General features: G+C 41.7%; 1 protein-coding gene and 1 long non-coding RNA gene across 20 annotated transcripts in view; both read right to left on the reverse strand.

Moving 5' to 3' along the window:
* Positions 1-1872: 1872 nt before the first annotated feature.
* LOC138116580 (uncharacterized) lies at positions 1873-3898 on the reverse strand. Of its 2 annotated transcripts, none has more exons than XR_011154214.1 (3): positions 3810-3898; positions 3627-3727; positions 1873-2087 (listed from the first exon to the last, which is right to left on the reverse strand). It is a non-coding gene; the product is annotated as an uncharacterized lncRNA (long non-coding RNA). The 2 variants fall into 2 exon arrangements; XR_011154215.1 differs by having other exon boundaries at positions 3617-3727.
* Positions 3899-4820: 922 nt separating this feature from the next.
* The window catches only part of OTUD7A (OTU deubiquitinase 7A), a 148119-nt gene continuing 131856 nt past the window's right edge, over positions 4821-21083 (reverse strand). For 17 of the 18 annotated variants that reach the window (XM_069025261.1, XM_069025262.1, XM_069025270.1 and 14 more), the window contains 3 exons: positions 17862-17976; positions 17519-17603; positions 4821-15759 (listed from right to left, as the gene is read on the reverse strand). In XM_069025261.1, coding sequence (XP_068881362.1) covers positions 14326-15759; positions 17519-17603; positions 17862-17976 — 1634 coding nt within the window. In that variant the 3' untranslated portion in view covers positions 4821-14325. The remainder of the gene's footprint in view (positions 15760-17518; positions 17604-17861; positions 17977-21083) is intronic. The other variant, XM_069025274.1, reaches the window with a different exon arrangement.

A 21083-nucleotide genomic window follows, 5' to 3' on the forward strand; every position in this document is an offset into this window, starting at 1 on the left:
ATGCTCTCTTGTTGTGAAAATAACTTTCTGAGTCACTTCTCTGATCCTGGAGACAAATTGAACAGACACAAAACATAACAAAACACAATAGCAACGGGAAGAGAGAAATTCCTCCCTCCCCCTTCCACCACACACACATTTTGTCAGTGATCTGAATGCACTCAAAGCCTCAGAGCGGAAGAGAAGGAAGGCGGAGACTGACAGTGTTTGGTACACACTCTTTGAATCAAGCTCACCTTCTCCACCACTGCATGAACAGTTAAAACATGAAAGCCACACTTCCCCAGTCTGTTACTTTTAAATGTTATCCAGGCTCTTTAGTCAAAAGTCTTAGCTTCCAGATTTTCCGAAGACAGTGAGCTGCAACAGGAATTTGCTAGTTTTTTTTAAACTTCAAAGCCTTGCACTTCAAAGACCCTACATTTTTTTTTCTCAAGCCTCATGCCCCACCCTTTGCAAAAAAAATGTCAGTTTGGGACTCTGGAAATGCCACACTTGGAAGCTCACATATGTCTAAGAATCAACATCACAGCTACAATCTGCCCAGAGGGGAGTAATGAGATGGGCACACCCACAAGTGGCTAGCCCCAAACCCAGGCTGTATCAAGACTTCCTACACCAGAACACAGAATCACCACTCCTCAGAGCCGAGTTTGAGAACCAAGTCAAACACTTCGAAATTATCCATGAAGTTGCAAGGCCTTGCAGGTTTGGTTTAACTCCCAAGCTTTTTGTTGACTTTGGAAGTTGTAAAACAAATCCCAAGCTTTCCCTGTCTGGGGTTGCTGTACAAGCTGTGTTTGCAGCCTGCTGGGAGGAACACGATGACTTGACAGGAAGAAGAAAGAAGAAAGTTTTGTGCAGGAATGCCAGTCCCTCCTCTGCTGCCAGCTCACAGGGCCAGCCAAGGGAGATACCCGTGCTCCCAGGCACAGAAGCTTGGCAGATCCTTCAAAAGGAATGACCTAGTGCACTTTCCTCCCTGCATGAGAGGAGTTGCTCTCAGGAGCTGAGGGTTTGAAAGCAGCCACGCACTCCCCAGCTTTTGCAACCTTCCCAAAAGACTGGGTAAGGGATTGTTTCCCCTTAACGTGCCCTCGCAGGCAGCTGTACTGATTAACCGAGTGAGCAAACAAGAGGCAAGCCTGGAAACAGGAACCTGGTGCAGGGTGGGTCTGCACAAACAACAAGACTGGGTGAATAAATCAGGTCTGGCTGTTGGCTTCCCTGCAAGAAACCTTCCATTAAGGCTCTGGATATTTTTGGACCCCACCTGTCTATTTTTAGGAGGGATAATTAATGCTGAAGGAAATAAGGAAAAAAGTCAAGTTTTAAGTCTAGGAATGGAAAATTTGTTATTCTCCACAAAATCACTATGATTAAGGAGATCTAAAACCGAAGGGTTGAATTTCAGGAGTAAAAATATGCTACAAGTCACTGTAAAAATTGAATGTTCGTGGTGTTTGCTAAGAGAGGGGAAGCTTTTCAAGGAGACAGCACTTCACCACTTAACTACTATTAAATAGGAGTAAAGACACAGCTGAATGGCCAGCTTTAAATCGCAGCTGTGCTGTGGCTGTGTTTTTAGCTAGGTCTGAGCTGTGCTCAGGCTCCCATTTCTCTCGATGTTGTGATCAGGCTTTGGGAGAGGCCAGCTGGGACCTGAGAACATGCCCAGGCCTGTGCATGAAGTTACACAGTGAGACAAAAATCACAGCCAAGCTATGTAGCACCCTCACCAGGTCCTTCAAATAATCTGCCTGAAATACAGGGCCAGAAAAGTGGCTTTATGAACTGAGATAGGAGATTCTTTGAAAAAAGCCCCCACCCTATTGGATACAGAAGCTGAAATGTGACAGAAAATGCGTGCAATGCTTTTAAAATTCTTTTATTTTACTGATATCAATGGTTTTTATATCCCTCAGCCTTACAACTTAGGCTTCTACCAGTGTTCTCATTACCGTAGAATAAAAAGCTTTTCCTAGGTCATCTTCTGTTGGTGTGCTCACATCCCACTGCACTCCAAACAGCAGCTGCTTCAGAGCAGGGCCTCCTTGCTTGCCTACTCAGCCTCTTCTGCACAGCACCTTGCAATCAACACACACAGGGATGGTTGGCATCCTTGCCCTGCTCCAAGGGAAAACACTGGCTCTCTACTATCCAGTGGCAATTTACATTCAGTGTTACATATACTGTAGGGGTCACCTCAGTCTGGACTGAGCCCAGCTTGTAAATTCCTGACAGCACAGGGAACATTTGTGTGAGACATCTGACACAACTGGAACATGTCGGGGGCAGCAGTCAGGATCTAAAGCTGTACCTTCCTTTGAGGTGCCTCTAAAAAGACTTGCTTTGGGACATATGACACAAAAATTATCTTTAACTTAGAGCTGCCTTTCCTGCAAGCACAACTGTGATCTAGGAAGGGCTATTGCTAGGAAAAATCCCTGGGAATTTTTATTCAGTACTATTCCTAATCATACCTTTCCTGCCTGATAAACACTTGCCCTCATGTCTCTGGTTACACAAAACCTCTTTGCAAACATGCTGGATGAGGATCTATTTATTTTTGAGCTCGGGGAGAGTAAATGTCATCTTCCATGAATAGATCGAACAATTGAAAGAATGAGGACATGCTACAGAGTATCTCTACTAATGAACAATATTTCTAGTTTTAAAAAGGCTTGCACATGTGACAGGGTAATGAGCATTTCAGCTACTTGGTGCTACCTGCATTTTAGTAAGCACTATACAGTAAATGCAATGCTGCTGCATTTATATCTGTATTTGTTTTCAATTATTTTTGATAATAAAATATGACAGCAGTATTGTCCACAAACCTTAGAAGCCCAGATTCATGAGATGTTTACGCTATAGCTAATGTGCTCCTGAGTGCTCTGACAATTTCCTCAAAAAGAAGAGTCACTGTGTGAAGAACAGAAGCCAAAGGCAAAGCAGACTGGCTGCAGTACAGGTTGTATCAGGTATAAAGATACACAGCCTGTCATGACTGTGCAGAGCTAAGGCAGAGGCACATCAAACACCTCACAGGCCATCAGACTGAACTGCTACCTGGGAAATGAGCTTGGTGAGTTCATCCAGCTCTCAGGTGACAATGACCAAACAGCAGCCACTGCCATCCACATCTGTGGATACCACACAGGGACACGGACACAGAGCTGACATGAACATGGGTGTTTTCCTCCTTAGCCACATTCTGCTCCACAGAAAAGATCTGGATGCTGTAGGAGAATCAGTGTTGCCTATAAGCACAGCCCTGTCTAAAAGCCATCTTCCTTCTTGGATGTGTCCCACTCTCAACCCCACAAACTCTTTAGTTCAAATGGCAAATTTATAACACACTTGGTAACACATTAACCAGCCTTCTAGAAAGTGTTTGGGTACTGTATTCAAACCCAGCTAGCATCCAGAAGGAAAATTATCAGAACAAGTTATATGTCAGTTTGTTTTTTGACTTACTAATTAAAATGTATTAATAGCTGGGTCCTTCACTAGCCATTGCCATTTGCTCCACCTCCTTCCTCTAAGGTTTTTATCATAATTGGCAGATGAGGTCTGGGTTCTAATGTTGCATTTCAAAGAAACTTGACCATACCATGACTTACAGGCTGTTGAATCTTTTGGAAGAGGTGTGGATGCTTGGGTCTGCCATCCTTTCATTCCAGTCACTCCCACAGTTTTCAGCCTTTGCAGGCATCCTGAAGTCCTGTAGAATGAAGAAAGTAAATTCAGCATTGTTCCGGACAGCACTGAGACATATGGCTTTTCTGTTCAGACCATTCTGTGACCTTCTTGAGCGAACACACTGACTTAACATTTTTCTGTGCAGAAATACAGTATTTTGCAAGCATCACATGGGGCACAGCAGAGGGAGGGCAGGAATCCTTTAGGAATTTCTCCAGCTCAGGGAGCTCAGGTGACTGCCTTGGCCTTTGCTTCAGCAAACAGATTTCTCCTACGCTGCAAATAGCTAAACATTTGGGCAAATACTATGGTTACAGGAATGATAATAATATTTTTGTTCTTTTTTTATTTTGTCTTAGATTCACAGCACTTCTTAGTGCTGAGTTTTGATTAGCTTTTTAGCAGTCCTGTAAACCATTATTATCAGGTCCCACTGTAGCCCTCTAAGTCCTTCTCCTTGAAGAGGCCTTCATCATCCCTCCTAGGAGGCACATGGCTGGCATGTCAGCCACAGCTTCTACTTCCATTTCAGGATCCTTTTGCCCCTCTAAGTTCTTCACTCAAGCTATCCCTGGCCTTTTCCCTGCAATTACTGCCCTCAAGGGGCAGCCCCTGCAATGCCCTCTCCATTTCCAGTGTGTCCCTGCTCTGGGTAACTGTGATTCAGATGCTTTTCAGTGGTGCAATTCCATTGTCACCATTTCTGATGTACACTGAAATTAGACAAGGGAGAATCAGCCTCTACAACAGGTAAGAGAAACTAAATCTTTCCCACAGGACTTGTACTTGCTCTTGATCTGAGGTTTATAGCAATGTTAGGCTGCTTGTTTTGTTTTGTTTCCTCTGAGGTAACAGTTACAAACAGCTTGATTTCAGCAAGTTTCCCCAAACTTCACCAAGTTAGGTGGAGTTTTGGGGAAGGGATTAAATTTGTTATTTAAATGCACTTTATGGCAGCAGCACATAAGGTTGTGCTGAGCCAACTGCCCCCTCCCCCAGGTTTGCAGCAGCCCCTTATCTTTGTCCCTGCTTCTTCCCTGGGCTTCAGGGTCTGTCCAGCATCACCCTGAGAGAGCACACAGAAAGCACAAACAAGAATTCAAGCAAACAGGTACTTTAGAAATAAGTTAATTTTATTGAATAGGCATTGTAGCTTCTCTCAGATTCAAATAATGGAGAAGCCAATTCACACAGATTACAGAGCTATCAGTTACTTTGAGTAATCTTTCATAAAAGAAAGAAATTAAATACAGTTCTGCTATAAAAAGTGCGACAATTATAACTGGAAGTTTTTCAAAACAAAAGCAAGTTTTACTACCTATTGCAAAAATTGGTTTAGTGCTTTAATACTTTACAAAGTAACAATCCAACTGCTAAAAACAGCTCTTACATATCTTTGTCAAAGTATGGATCTGATTAAAAATGACATTTAAGTTGAATTTGAATGAAAACTGCATGTAGAAAAGGCTCTCAAGAACTCACACTTTTCACAAGAAGAAATGTTCGTTATTCTTTAATGTTAATTAATGCTCCTGTTTCTTTTAAACAGTGGATTTAAACAATATGGCAGTCAGCTTAGAAATGATCAACTGTTTTCTTTTGCAGACAAAAGTGACTGCAACCAATTGTGTTTTGAAATTATGAATAGGGAGGGGAAATGGGAAAAGATAAATTCATTCCTTTTTGCATGAAAATGGTCAAACAAGAAACCTGAAAAATAATTTCAGCTTTAAATATATTTCTGTAGTTTCTATTACATAGTTTATTGAAAGCCTAAATCAATATTTACTAAAAGTGTATAAACTTACAGAAGGCAACAAGAAACTCAGACTGAGAAATGGTGGTAAGACTACGAAGAAGTTGAATTCTCAGCCAACCAAAATCAATGAGACTTACTTATTCCTTATTAACATTTTCTTAAGCCCCAGTGAGAGCCAACTACTTTCTTTCTTTGAAATACAGACTTCAAGTACAAATACATTTATTGTACATTTCTATGGGTTAAAAATGCTGAGTTTACCAGGTTATTAGATAGAGTCACATTACCAGTCTTGATATTTTAAACTTTATATAATTAGCTTTGGTTATAATTGAACAGCGACTCAGTTAATGAGTAAATAAACTTCTCTAAGCCAAGGGTGTGATATCTGTGTTACTTTAGTTCTTGTTTTGGGGGGACAAGCCACTCCTATATGCAACCTGAACTGAGAAAGCCAAATCTTTACTGGAAAATCTATCACAGTCTTTAAGGACAGAGTTGTAGAATTTGTTTAAGAAAGTAGAAGACAAAAAAAAGTTAACAATAGGAAAGAAGATGTACAAACAATTTGGGGGGGCATATTGTACAATAGCAACAGTAGAGTTATGATGAATTAACTACATATACCTTTTGTATACAATACTTCAGACTGTCCTTCAAGCTTTGCCCATGTCTGAGAGGCATTGGGTTTTAACAACACGAAGTGTACCAAATGGCAGAATTCATGTAAACAGCAGTGATACTTTCAATGGTTCATTCAGCTTTTTCCATACAAAAATGTTAGTCACAAGAATCAATGAGGAAGAACAAGGCCTCCCAAGGAGAACAAAGTCTTTCAGCCCAAGAGACAACTTCAAGGCATTGTGAAAAGTTCCTAACAATATTTTATGTCTTAAAATTGAATGCAAAGTAAAACTCAAGATGCATTCCAAAAAGAAAACAAGAGCTCTATGCAGATTTTAAAAACTGCTTCCTAGCTGAATCATGCTAATCTGGCACTTTACAAACACAGGAGTTAGAGACTAAGAGCAATGGGCTTGAAAAAGACACAGAAGTAATTACTCCTCCCCAGGAAGGAGCACAAACCTAATCTCAATCATTGGGATGGAGTTTTATACAAAGCTGGCCTACAACACCAGGGTTGGGAACTCGCAGCTGTTTAGGTCTATGTGGCTAATTTCATCCATTATTTAGTCTAGGCCTAAATCCTGTTTGTTCTCCTTGGTTATGGTGAGTGGGCAGAGTTGGGCACCATGTGCATGCAAAGCTCTCCGAGCGGCTCCGAGGGAAAAGCATTTCTGTACTGTACACACACTGTGCATTATATGAAGACTGTATTTACAGTACTCAAGATCTTAAGAAAATAAACAATAAAACCATTGCCTAATTTTTGTTAGTATTAAAAGTGCACACAATTTGCAAAGTTGAGATGAGAGTGCCTCTGTCACACCCACATGGCTGTATTTCAATTCATACCTGATTGCAAAGGCCATTTAAAGGAGATGGGCATTCTCTGAGCCTGAGATGCCACATTCTGCTGCTGCATCTCCTGCATATTTTAACCAAAAGCATGGGGAAGAGGCTTTTCGTTACTCAAACCTGGAAGCAAATGGCAACAAGGCAGCATTCCACTTCATCTTTACTACAAAGATACTGTACAGACACCAGGGGCCAGAATGAACTGCATCTGTAGTAAAAGCAAGAATGACCAAGAGCTGCTGTTTCAGCTATGGTGGCCATGGCTCTCAGGCTCCTGACATGCTGTCAGGCTTCTGTCCCAAGGGGTTCTAATTTTACTCTGTGGCAAAGCAATTACATGGTATTTACCTTTAAAGGTGGCTTTTACCTTTCAGCAGGGGAAGTGCAACTCCAGTGTAATTCCATGTTCATGTTTACATAGATTCCACATGTGAAAAAAAGGAAGAACTGGATAATTAACATACAAGCTTAATCTTTAAACTTCCCCCTCCTTCTCTTTCTAAAGAAATTGTGTTTGGAAGGGGCAAAATGAAGTACACAATGCACATGGGAGCTAGGCACTGTTTAGCTCCAACACTGGATCATATTTTTGCAATCTCAGATGATTCTGCCAATAGAATTTGCTTTAAGAAGGGAAGAGAAGTTCCTTTTCTCCCTTATTCCCTTATTCTGCAACAAAGTAAGAGGCTACATTAGATGCAGAGATGAATGGCAAAAACATTTCTCTGTTTTCCCAGAACACAGGAAAATTTTCCAAACTTACAGTCTTGACAGGAAATAGGTTTTGATACATGTTAATTATTTTCCCTCTTTTTAGTATTTTGGCGCCCTGGTTACTCCACTAGCTACGATTATTTCTCTTTACTCAATCTTCTCTTTTGACTAAGGTTTCCTGACAGTGACACTAACACTTATCAGAGTCAAAATTTTTAAAAGAAAATTTTCTGTTAAGATTACAGGGTATTTAGATGAATATGTCTAGAGACACACAGACTACAGCAGGCTTGAGTGTCCTACAGTCATGGTTAAATGAGGAAGTAGGACAGAGGCTGCATCCAGTTAAGTGACTCTCAGTCCCCAGAGAGTCATAATTTTAAGGCTGTTTGGAACACGGTGGCTTTTACCCACATGGCCTGTTCCACAGTGCAAATGTGCATCAGCCATTTCAATTCTCTTGGTACAGTACAGGCATTCAGGTAATGGGAGAGAAACCAGCAATCAGAACAGCATATTCACTTGGGAGGAAAAACCCAACCAGACAAAATAACAGGATCATGATACCCAAGGAAAAAATAAGGTCTTATTTCTCCACCCCAACAGGGGAATACAAGAGCCCCATTAAGAATGCAACAGTTAAACAATTATATGGTGTTTTGGTATGAGGCAAGTCTCTCCATACTCAAACAATAACTTTATGAATAAGCCCAATTATTTGTTCACACATGGAAAATCACTAAAGATAAAATATAAATTCCATTAACTGAAGTGTAGAGTGTTAATAAAGACCTGAATATGCATTAGAATAACACTCACTTGATTTTCTGAAGAGGGAGATTTTCTTCTAGCAGAAATTGATGCTCAGTACACCTTAAAACCAGCCTATTGATCAGGAGAAGCCCAGATGCACGATCATTAGGCATCCAGATTTGAAAATTTTGGTTGCAGTACATACCTTAATAGTAATTCTTAAACAAACAAACAAATCCCAACAAACTACACCACAAAAGTCAGGGAATTTAAAAAAATACACAGACTTCTAATTTAACATATGCATTAGTTTGTGATGCCTTTTTTTTTCACAGTTCATCAGTAATTGATATGTACAGTACAAAGAACTATGAAGAAATAAAATCTGAACACTTCAATCTGCAAGAAGCCAATGCATATTTGATACATATTAAAGAGGATGTATCTAGCAATTAGGGATGACATTTCTATGATCTAGAGTGACATTTTTCCCCTAGATGCTAATTGATTGCATGGGTTATTCATTCTCGATTTTCATTCTGAATGAATAATAAATAACAGATTCTCTTTTTTTTTTTTTTTTAAAAAAAAGCAAACCAATCCTACTCCAGTGGGTTCAGGGTGTATATTAAGAATGTCCCAAGTCAATTAATATCTGTGCAGAAATGTTTCATTTGGTAAGGAAATTTTCCAGATGAATGTTTATTCAGAAGCTGCTTATAAAAGTGGCTATTGGCAAGGACTGGAAGAGAAGAATTAAATAGAGAGGAACAGTGTTGTACCAAAATATCTAAAGAAAAATTTAAAGCTCTTCAATTTAAAAAAAAATTGTATATTCAACTCACATTAGATACAGATGTGCACAACAGACAGAGCAGTTAGAAACAACAAGTACATTTACAAAGCTTTCTTTTCATGGTTAATTTCTACCAGCATTTCTGAAAGTAACCTACTTAAAATGATGACCCTGTTTATAATAAAGGCGCAAAATATTGCTCTGTAGCATATTTTGAAAATAATATAAAAATAATTTCTATATTACAATTTAAACTTGGCTTGTAAAATTCCAACATAATACAGCCTTAAGTCTACAAATAGAACATACTTACAAACACCTTTGTGTTGTTTTTCTCTCATTTTTAACAATATAATATTTTAGTCATATACACTGGAAATCCATGTGCAAATTAAAATAGATATTAGTGTCTGTTACTGAAATAATTTCATTTCTATGCTATAGTTTGGTGATCCTCCACGTAAGCTGCCATTCTCTAAAACAAATACTCTTCACATACACTGACAGAGACTTAAAATACACTAAGATGAAAAGCCATCTACAATCAGCATCAGTTATTTTGCTTCTCTGTACCTATGTTTATCTGAGATTATCATGGTTTCTATTAACATATGGGTTTCCACCTGTGCAAAACACTCACAGTGTTATGAAGACCTTACCCCCTTCACTAGCTTGTACTTTACTTTTGTGCCCAGTTTACAATATTTTAAATGTCAATGAAGCACCTGATTTAAGGCCCCCAGTACTAATAGGATTCTGTCCACACATTGCAGAGGACAGCAAATGTAGCCCAAAGAGGCCTAAGGCTTCCCTCTACTCCTCAAGCAAAATTCTCATTGATTCTCTCCTTGAAAGAGTAATGTCAGGCAGCCTGTGCAGAACAGACACTGCCAAAGGCTCAGGCCTTGATCAAAAACATTTAATCTTTTCCTTAACACTTGCTGAATGTTCTGAAGATAAGCAGTCTCCTTGCTCTCAGGGAGACCATTCACATTGGTGAAGGTGAGCACCAGTGTAGCTGTTTCAGAATCGGGGAGGTGGAGGGCAGTATTTTGTCAGATCTGTGCTGTGCATTTTTGCTATCTACACATTCATCACCCGAGAAGTAGCTGACCCTGAATGTGCCTCTGTGCAAGGAGTGGACACTGCAGCCAGGTGTCACACAGGGCCTGTGCAGTGTGTCCCCAGCGCTTTCTGGGCCAGGCACCACTGCTCACACCTCAGCTCACAGCTCCACAAAGACGACTGAAGGCTCCACTTGGCCTGCTTAGACTTCTTAAGATAGAAGCAACACAAAACTTTTCAAGTACAGCATCTTTCTTTTACTGATGCTCCTAATGTTACCTTTGACTTAGGAAGAAGCAGCTAATTGCTAAAGAAAGCTGGGACAATATTGCTGTTGCATTTATAGAACAAAAAGTTCACCAACTGTTTTAAAATCCAAAATCTGAAGTTACTTTTGATAATCTACAAAACCTTCTTCTGAACGAGCTGCTCGTTCACCATATGCTATAATTGATACCTACCTCTGAAAATATATTTGTAAACTCTAACAGTGGTTTAGTAACTCTTTATAAAGCATTTTAAATGGAACTTTAATATAAAGCATGACTGAAACCCATTACGTATCACAGGCATTCTCTGTTACAAACAGACCTTTGCATCAGAGTTTAGAACAAAGGGGAAAAAAAAGCATAATAGGTTCAAGCCTTTTTAAAATTAGAAAAATTGCACATTCACACTTTAAAAGAATTCCACTTTCCCCCAACCTAAATATCTCCTGGTGATTTTGGATCCATTCTGGGAAGGTGTAGCCTACCCAGTATTTACTCTGTACTGCTGAAATCTGGACTACAGTGATAAATGTTGAATCACTATCTAGGAGAGATGGGAAAAAAGCACATACAAATGCAAAAATGTGTGTGTGCATTGCAGCCACTCGAGCTAACAGAAGGAATGAGTAGGGTCCCCCCAGTGCAAAGCTGATTTCTGTACTTCTGGGACTACGTGGGAACTCTTCAGCTCTGGAGGGTGTAGAGAGGGCAGGTCAGGCACAGGGCCAGCTGGCCTGTGGACTGCATACACTTGCAATTGTCAGGAAAAATAACCCAAAAGAGCACTCAGAGGGTAGCATGTAGTAAACAGAAGAATACATATGAGGGTAATTACCTCTAACATACAGCTAAGGAATGACACAATTTCTTTCAGTGCTGGTGAATGCAACTCATGAGCAGTGAGGAATTCTCTCTAAAAAAATAGGTAGAAAATTTTCTTTTATAGCTACAGTCTTCTTTTAATGGAACAACACTTCTTCAGGAGGGGACACAGTTTCTGCATGTTTGGTCTCTTTAATGCCAGCTATGGCACAACTGCCAGAAATGGCCCAGAAATAGAAAGGTGAAACCTCCCCACCCCCCAGTATTACTTATCCGGAAAAAAAGGACAACTACTGGGAAAAGAGGTGAAAATTTTAACTGCCAAATTGCATTGTAGGCCTGCAACTTCCTTTCAAGGGACAACAGAATCATAGGATGTTTGAAGAAAACTCTAAAAGAAAACAGCAATTAGAAAATTATTCAAAGATATCCCAACAAAAAGATTTTAAGGAAATAGGCACAACTAAAAAGTGTTCTGTCAGTATTTCATACAACACGTATTTGAAAGTAAGCAATGCTGAGAAACAAATCCTATGAAAATGGGAAACAACAAAATCTCATGGTAATTGCTTATTTTTACATATGTACTGCTTTTTTCCTCATTCAGAAAGGATGTAACTTAAATATATGGGCTGGTGTGGTTTGTTGTTAATGTAATATTTCTTAAGCACAACTTTACACAGAAACGATTCTCAGAGTATCACACACAACTGCTACTCTGATGCCCTAAGAATTCTTAAATATTTCTGTTTTTCTTGGAAGTTTTATCCCGCCAGTTTTCTCAGTTTCAGCAGCAAATACAATCAAGTATATTTAATGTCTTTCAACATGGTCTGGCTTGTTTTAGCACAATTTGCAATCCCAGTTTTCTTTGACAATTAGAACTCAAATGTAATAATCACAACAGCAAAGCAAAACAGGACACTGTTTACCAGTGTATGCAACAGGAGACACGGGATTTGGAAGATGCCTACCTTAAGGACAGAAGTCACATGGAGCTTTAATACACACCAGTATTTCCCTTTTATGAAGGAATGCAAGTTCAGTAAGATTCAGTGTATGCTCAGTATACAGCAAGGAATACAAAGTACAGGTCTGGATTCATGGAACAGCTAACATGGCAAAGATCCTAACTTTTTATAAGAAGTGGCCAAGGGACTTATTTTGAAACCTCCCTTTCAGCAGAAAACCGAAAAATATGGTCAATTCTAAGTATGCGCTCAGTTCTACCAATTTGGAACACTGGAAAAAGCTCATGTGCTTCTTCTGAAAGCCAGGACATGGCAGCAGAATCTTGTGCATCTTTTTTCACAGGCGACTTTAGGCTTGGTTTCAGGGTTAATTAGGATTAACTGTATGCAAGTGAAATGGTGCCACCCATGTCAAAAATTAAAATTGGGCTGCAGCAGAAAAATAATCAGAAACAAAGACTCTTTGGCAAAGAATCTTTCCTGTGTGGGCCAGAAAAGTGTTATTCCTTAATGAGGAAGGCAGAACTCCTGTTCTGCACCTTGAGGTGGCAGAGTCAGCAGTCCTGAAGGCAGTACTTTACCTGTTCTGCAAAATTAGCTCTTAAAATGAGCCAGTGTTCACAAGCCTAACACCACCAAAGAGCTCCTGTTACTACATTCTGCCAGCTGATGGTGGAGGGGTGCAAACCCAGTCCTGTATCCCAGAAAACTTCCTCATGTCATCCATCTACTTCAACAGTATCTGCGGTGTCTGCTTTGCAGAAATGTTTCTGTGAGCAAAGTTTTATTTTCAAAAGTATTGCAAACACTTACGTAAATATTTGGATCTCAGACTTGTGCAAATCTGTGCTAGGAGCTGCCATTCCTGCTGGAGGTATTTTACAGCCATCTGGGAACCTCCTGGGGGGAGATGACTCACTCTAGTAGAAGACTTGAAAAGAGGTGGAGCCAACAGTCTTCAAGATAAGGCTCAAGTAGTTACATTTGCAATAATTACCACTCAATAATGTCGAGAAAGAATATGTAAATAATTATTAGATTTGTGCACTAGCTAAGGGAATAAACTGATGCATTACATTTGTTTTAGCAAGCAGCTCAGATCTAAAATGATCCTAAATTTCCTAGCTTGTCATCAAATTTTTCCTATCTAATAATTTTTTAATATTTTTATTTTAATATTTCTCTGCAGTTTAACAGCAACAAAAATACCTCTGAAATTCAGGTGCACAAAACTATACTGTGTGAGGGGCTTGGGGACACGAAGTCATTACGAATTTTCTTATAAAACCTGTTTTAAAACTCAGTGCAAATAAAACTGACTCAAATCTACTTTTTTTTTAAAATAAAAATTTAGAAATAATTGGTAAGAACTTAAAGTTAGGGAGAGCTACAGCCCTCATGAATTCAGACCTTTCACTCCCATTTTTCCAGAAACATTCCATTTCAGACTGAAATAAGTACAAACATTAGTAACAATGCAATATGCTGCCATGTTAAAAATGTTCAGTATGCAAAATCACTACCCTCCTGAAAAAAAAGGCTATGAAAAATTTAAGTTTTACTGAGGAAAAAATACTCTCAATAATAGCTATATCATTTCAAATGTCTGCAAGGCAGATGCTACCCTACTACACCACCACATCTTCACTAGTATGACTTTCCCCAATCATTCTACTACCTGAGTGATGTCAGTGTAAATTCAGGCACCATTAGTAAATTTTTGACCAAACATATACACAGCACTGACAAAGGAGTAAACAACCCTTCAGCTTACCAGTATATGTAAAAAAGACACTGACAAAATGGAAAAGAATATTTTTTTTATGATAAATTAATCCTATTATTTCCTCATTGCCTTGGAAAAGCGAAGAGCTAGACACTATTTACTCATCAATCCTTTATTCTCTTTTTAAGGATTCCTTTTACTGCAATCCAACACTGTTTACTTTGTAAGTAAGAAAATGGTAAAACTAAGTAGTCATGGAAGAATCCTCAATGCCTGTGTCCTTTGCTGTCCCTCTCCCTGCGCTTTAACTCCTCTTTGTAGCAGTAGGAACAGTAATTTTCAGTCTCAGGACGACCATAGAAGGAACAGTTCTCCTTCTTACAGCGGTTCTGCTGGATGGAATATATTGGGCAAACTGTGCTTCTGCCTTGGTTTTTATCATTGTTCAGCCAGGTCTGAGGAGCGTCCTCATCAGCGTACTCTAAGCAGTCTCTGATGTCCCCGGTGTTGAAGCCGTTTGTGTAGGTCTGGGACTTGTGTTCGGCAGGCCTGGCGTAGCTCAGCGACTCCACCGTGTTCACCGTGCGCATCCCGGGCAGCCGCGCGGGGCTGTAGCTCTGCGAGGACAGGGATCTGTTCTGCTGAGGGTAGGTGGCACAGGTTTTCAGGGTGCCAACCACTGGCTTGTAGGTATCGTCCTGGAAGCTCGATGGCTTGGAGTTGACATCATGCAAATGGATGACACTTTGCCTTTGAACGGGTGGGGTATGGCTATAGTGGGCAGACACCGGGATGGGGCCGCTTTTCTTGGCACCGTTACTAGGGGAAGAAAAGGACCCGGGAGTGGGACTAGTGCGGTCTTTAAATTTTAAAACCAGTTGAGTTGTATGGCTTTGAGGCAAGACGGGTGATGCCCTATCCTGAGGAGATGGTTCTAATTTTTCTTTTGAAAATGCTTCTGGCTCCAGTTTCCTACTAGAGGAGCCATTCAGTGCAGCCTTTTTCTCAGCTTCCTTTCTTTTCTGTTCCTGTTCTGCATTGAAGCGCTCCTGGGCACTGCTCAGGTAATAGCCGATCATCTCCTCGTGGAACTGATGCCTGTGACTGGTCAAAAGAAGGCCAGCAAAAATAAACTTTCGTTCACCCTGCATGGCAGCTCTCAAAATATTTAGGCTGAGTTTCACATCCGTGCTGTACTTCCATGGGTCAGACTGCTTGTCAGAGAAGGGTTTAGTGTTCACCTTTTCAGTGGGGGAGCTGCTGGCTCTGTCAGTCGGAGATGGAGTGGTCTTTTCAGACGGAGATGTGCTTGCAGACTGTCCAGATTCCTCTTTGCTCCCTTTGCGAGACTTGGACTTCTTCTCTTTGACTTTCTCTACTGTGTCACCATTTTTTCCATTCCCTGAATTGGTTCTGCTCATCTTCCCATGCACCAGACCTCCAAGACCACCCATGTTCTTTTTCAGTTTAATTCCCAGGGTTTTACTGAGGCTTCCTATTTTATTGGCAACTGAATCCGTCCTGGTTTTGTCTTTATCCTTCCTTTGTTTGTCCTTTTCTTTTTCTTTACCGTTTTTGCCATTATTGCCATTGGAATTACTACAGATGGAATCTCGGTCTGAGTCCATTGAATCAGCCAGAGACTGCACGTCTTCTCCAGCTGAAGCTGTAGGGGATTCCGGTTGAGCCAAAGGGGCCTGCTATGGAAAAGGAATTATAATTAGATACAGCAAAATCAGTTTCATACAAGAACTGGTGCAAAAATACCCACCCCAAATTCAATACAGATTTTAATGTTGATTTTAAATATATGTTTTAATTTATGCACTGACATTTTTGACTGGTTTCATCACTAAATAAAGCTTTTCAGGCTGTGCTTACTATGTATTTTGCTTGTTCCTACAGTAGCTTTTGGCTCATTTCAGGCACATTTGTCGAATAGAGGTCAGTCACTCAGAGGCTCTGTGAAAGTCAGTGTCTGAGTCACGGGGGGAAGCGAGTCCTCTCCTGCCCTGGTGAGTCAGGACAGGGAGGATCAGCAGTGCAGGCTGTCCCTCAGCCAGTGGGAAAGGAGCTGGGGAGGATGCGTTGGAAGGAGCTGCTGCTGAAAGCTGAGAGTGGGATACAGCACACAAACCTGTGTACAACAATATTTCAAAATTGATTATGTTCAAAACTCAGCTTATTTAAATTGACTTTTTATTTATTCAGGTCTCTGGAGCATGAAAATCAAGGGTATGATGTACCAGAGCTAAACACCTCATCTGAAATATCAGACATTAAACTCAAGCAAGTAGGCTGAGGAATACAATGATGTGTATTCATGTTTCTTGGAAAGGCAATGCAGATAAAACGGGTCACAAGTCTGAGTTCCACTTTATATTTTAGGTAACATGATAAAACACCTTTCTTGAAAATGCAGTAACATGGATCCTAGGGTAATTTAAAATGGGACTCTGTTCATTTACTCCTGCTAACAGCCTTGCTTTCAAGCACCATGAAGCTAAAATCTGCTAGAGATAAATATGAAACAACTAACTACAAGGACACGGGGAGGGTTAATCTCTGTACATTTATATATTTCTGGTATAGATACCTGCCTGCCTCTGTCCCTGGGTACTTCCGTGTCCTCTCTCCCAGGAACCAACACCCAGTAGGGAGCAGAGGTGTTATTCCCATGGAGCAGAGGTGAAAGTGCTGCAGTGACCTGACCGTGCTCATGGAGCAAATATGAGCAGGGAGAGGTAACCCAGATTTCACAAGGGCTCACCACTTACAACTGCCGGACCATTTTGACTCTCCTTTTTCTGATGTGGTAGCTACTACTGTAGAAACTGAAGAAAAATGGATTTTTCCCCTTTTGCAGCTTGTTAAAATACTTTCTCCTTTTGCATTCTGTTGCTCTGTTCAAACCCCATCTGTGTAGGCTGTCATCTCCATCCTCTCCTAGCAACCTTTTGCTCCAGCCCAACCCCTCCACCTATTCAATGCAATTTGCAGAGAAATTCGTAGCTGACTTGGTGCCAGCTGGGCATGGTTCTAAAACAGCTCTCTGGAAGAGGCAGGCTCCAGTTCAGTGCCAGTCTGGCCTTTTGTCAGCCACTCTGAACTGGGAGCTGTTCATGGGTACAAATGCATTCTCAGAAAGAAATTGGTGACCTAACAGTGGCATCAGGAGAGCAAGACAAGGTTCTGAGAAAAATGATGAGAAAAGGTTTCTTTAAACTACACACTACTGAAATATGTAACAGAAAAATTAAGATAAAAGACACATTTCAGAAAAAATTGTACAAGCAACAGCATTATTAAATCAACCAGATAAATCTGTAAGCCTGATTGGCATCAGTAAGCCATGAGTGACTGTCCCTGCTGCCAGGACACTGAGGTGTTTGCAGGCAGCCTATCCTACTGTGCCTTATATCTCCCATGCTGTGGGACCAAGGGGGAAGTTTACCTTACCCGCGTCTCAGATGGGATGCGGATCCAGGTTACATTCATGTAGCTGTGCAGAAGATTAAGCTTTGCCTCAAGAGACAGAATCAAACTAAAGATGAAAAAAGAAAACAAACAGTCAAAAACCCTGAAAGAAAAAGCAATACTTCATAACAGGGAGAGATGTAACAGCAGCCTGATTGTGATGGTCAGCTGAAGACCTCCCCCTGTCTTCTGCCATGTAACCAGAGCACATGAACCAAGCCCTCACTGTTAGCAGTTCTCCCAGTACTCCAACCAGGTATGCCTCAAGACATTTTACTGCTTAACACTGAAGTTACAGAAGTTACACTGAAGTTACAGGTCTTACTTGGCCAGTCTGGTGTTATCATTGTCATCTTTTCCCCACTCCCAGTCCTTCCCAGGATCGACCGCAAAGTGCAAAGGCAGTAACTTGTGTTCAGAGTCAGTCAGGGGGATCACCGCTGAAGCAGAGAAGAAACAAGGATTGGGGTGGGGGAACAAAAATGACAAAAAGAAGAAAAGACTCAGCTGTGAAAAGCAGAATTGCTGCTTCAAGAAAGGCAGAATTTGAGTGTGCTGCAGAATTGCCTCATCCAGAGCACCACAAATGATTTATACTGGGCTCCATTTGCCTGTTTTTGTATTTGTGCAATGAAAGAGAAGAGGGAGAGGTTAATACACTGATTGCTCCTGGAGTGAACGATAGTCACCTGTGGAGGAGGGGAGACCTCTGGAGAGAGCCACATGGCCATTTGTACTGCACAATCAATATTTCCTGGAGACAGAGCCATTAGAATAGCAGAAAGCAATAAAAAATTACAATATTCCTGCCTATCTCTCAGAATCAGAGATTCACGTGTTTGTTAATTATTTTGTCTCTTTAGTTTAGTACCTTTATACTGTCAAAGAAATAAAAATATATTGATATCAGCATTAAGAAACAAAGCAAGAGGCAGCTACAGTGATTTTAGATTCAAACTGAATTAACATAATTGAAGAGCAGAGATCACCATATATATGGGTTAGGAGGTCAGTTTGAGGCCTCTGAGTGAGTGCAGTGCAAAGGCCATTACTGCTCTTACAGCCCAGCATTGCTGCCCAGCAGGGTTTTGCTCTTCTGCTCTTTCCCCTCTCTGCTCGGGCTCTGCCCTAATGACTCTGTGTCAAACCTCAGCACTCTGCCTCTTAATGACTCTGCTTTATACTCAGCATGCAGGGACCACACTCAGATGTCACGGAGTGTCTATCATTCATCACCAGCAAGAAACTAAGAAAAAAAGCAGCTTTAATTAAAGCCACCAACTCGCTTCCATTTGATTAGGAAAACAAGTAAAAGCTGTTGAGGGCCTTGGTAAGATCCTCGGCGTGGTGCAGGTCACTGCTGCTACTCTGACAGCCAATCAAGGCATTTACCTTTCTGCACTAGAACCCTTCAGGACTTGCCCTGGGTATTCATTCCAAACAATCCAAGAGCAATGAAACCTGGAGAAGCCACCCAAACCTCATGGCACTCAGTTATTGAAACCTGACCGCACTAGAGGTCTACCTGTTCGTACCCTTTCTGCAGTCCAGCAAGGCACCCGCTGTCAGAGCGCAGGGACAGCGTTTCGGTCACACACTGCGCCCCACCCCAGCAGCCGTAGCGGCTCGGGGGCCCCGTGGCTGCGGGCGGGGCCGCTCCCGGCTCAGCCGTCGCCTCTCGCGGAACTGCCCAGGAAGGCCCAAAGCGGCCCAAATCCCGCGGGGCGCTGCCCCCTGCCGGCCGCGCCAGGAAATGCCGCGCTCTGCCCGGGCTGAACCGCAAACCCGGCCCCGCCAGCGCCGCTTCCCAAAGCTAGCGGCATGGACACAAAAACTGCACGGGATCGGAGCTCCTGAGGGAAACTCTGGGGGCATAAGCAGGGAGTCTGAGTCTACAGTTCAGAATACAGCGTACTGCAAGGTCCTGGGGCACGGGAGCAGCACAAATATACAGCAGATGTGACGAATATACTTTTAACACTCCCTGGTGTAAGCCCTCGTTTTACTGGGGTTTAATGTAGGATTTCCCCAAGTATCTGACAGAAGAGTATTTTTATGTCACGACTGCAAACAGGATCCATCCCATTCATTCCTAAAGCAAACTCCACAGCCTGCAGCACCTCCCTGACACCCAGCAGGGTCTGCAGCTATGGTCCAGTGTTGGTCCCACTTGGCAGTGGCTCTCTAGCTGAAACTACACTACTCCAAGAACCGTCTACCAGCCCTAATTCCAACAGATGGGATAAGTGACAAGCAACAGCCGCTAGTTGGTCCATCGCAGTTTGAGACACACAGTGAGGACTTTGTTGCCATTCCCTAGCTGGGTGTGCTGCCTTCTGTGCTGTGAAGGAAGTCACAGCACTTCCCATCTCTCATCCTCATGCCTCAAGTGCCACAATTCATCTAAAAAGAACAACACTTTAACTCTTTCTGAACATGCCAGTACAACAAATTGCTGACACAGAGACTGACACAGTGCTGTTTAAAGCCACTGCCACACCTCTTACAGTGTTACTCAGACTGAGCACAGCAGTGTGGGAAGCTCCAAGGAAGCAGTCTTCAGGGCAGTTGAGACCTAGTCTGTGTTTTCCATAAACAAAGACACAAAACATCTGCATCAGTCGAGTCTGCATGAATACAAAAGTATTTACGGTTTTTAATCAGCCACTGGATTTCAAATCAAGACCACCCCGGGTGACCCATCAGAATGCCAGGGGCTGTGTGCTGGTAAAAAGAAGTGTCAAAATCTGTTTTAAATCCTCTCTAGACAAGGGGATATTAGCATGTTTTCTCTTTATATCTATTGATAGTAGTGTTTAAAATAATCTGATACAGGACTCTATGCCAAAGCAGAACTTCAGGCATTCACATCAGTATTTATCTGACCACATATATTTCTCAAATACAGACATACTGTCTCCTCCACTAGAGAGCTCAGCAGCTGCTTTAACATGGGTGTATGTACCTGCGGCAGTTCAGACAGCTTCAGAGGCTGCTCCTGACACTTGGTTGGAGCATAAATACTACAAGTTATGAATGGCCTGGCTCTCCAGGATGCTCCTTTTAAGAAGGTGCAGCTCTAAGCTGCATTCTGATAGCTCAAAAGCTGCCCATGTGCTGTGGCCCCTGTGCTGTTGTTGCTGACACTTGACAACTGGCTCTCCCTTGCCATGTCCCAAAGCTGCTCTGCTGACAAGGTGCAAACCCCAGGCACTGCTGGAGCATCCCTGTGCCAATCTCCCTCCTGTCATAGCACGTGGAGGACAATGGCAATGCTGTGGTTGCTGCTGGACTGCTGCAGTCTCCAACAGCAACTAGCTTGACAGCGAAAGCTACAGCATTCCCTTCATCCCAGAATAAATGCCAAATACTCTCTGCTGCTCCACACAGCTGAAGCCTGTGCATTCGAAGCCCTGCAGTAAGAGAGGTACAATCAGGTCACACAAAACAAACACCACTTTGATTCACCGACCCTTGTAATTAACCTGGATGAACTTGTACATGAAAGTCAGTATTTAATGCTTCTGATGCTGTGCTTGGTATCTGG

The sequence above is a fragment of the Aphelocoma coerulescens genome, chromosome 10 (assembly GCF_041296385.1).
Source record: "Aphelocoma coerulescens isolate FSJ_1873_10779 chromosome 10, UR_Acoe_1.0, whole genome shotgun sequence".
NCBI classification, from domain to species: Eukaryota; Metazoa; Chordata; class Aves; order Passeriformes; family Corvidae; genus Aphelocoma; species Aphelocoma coerulescens.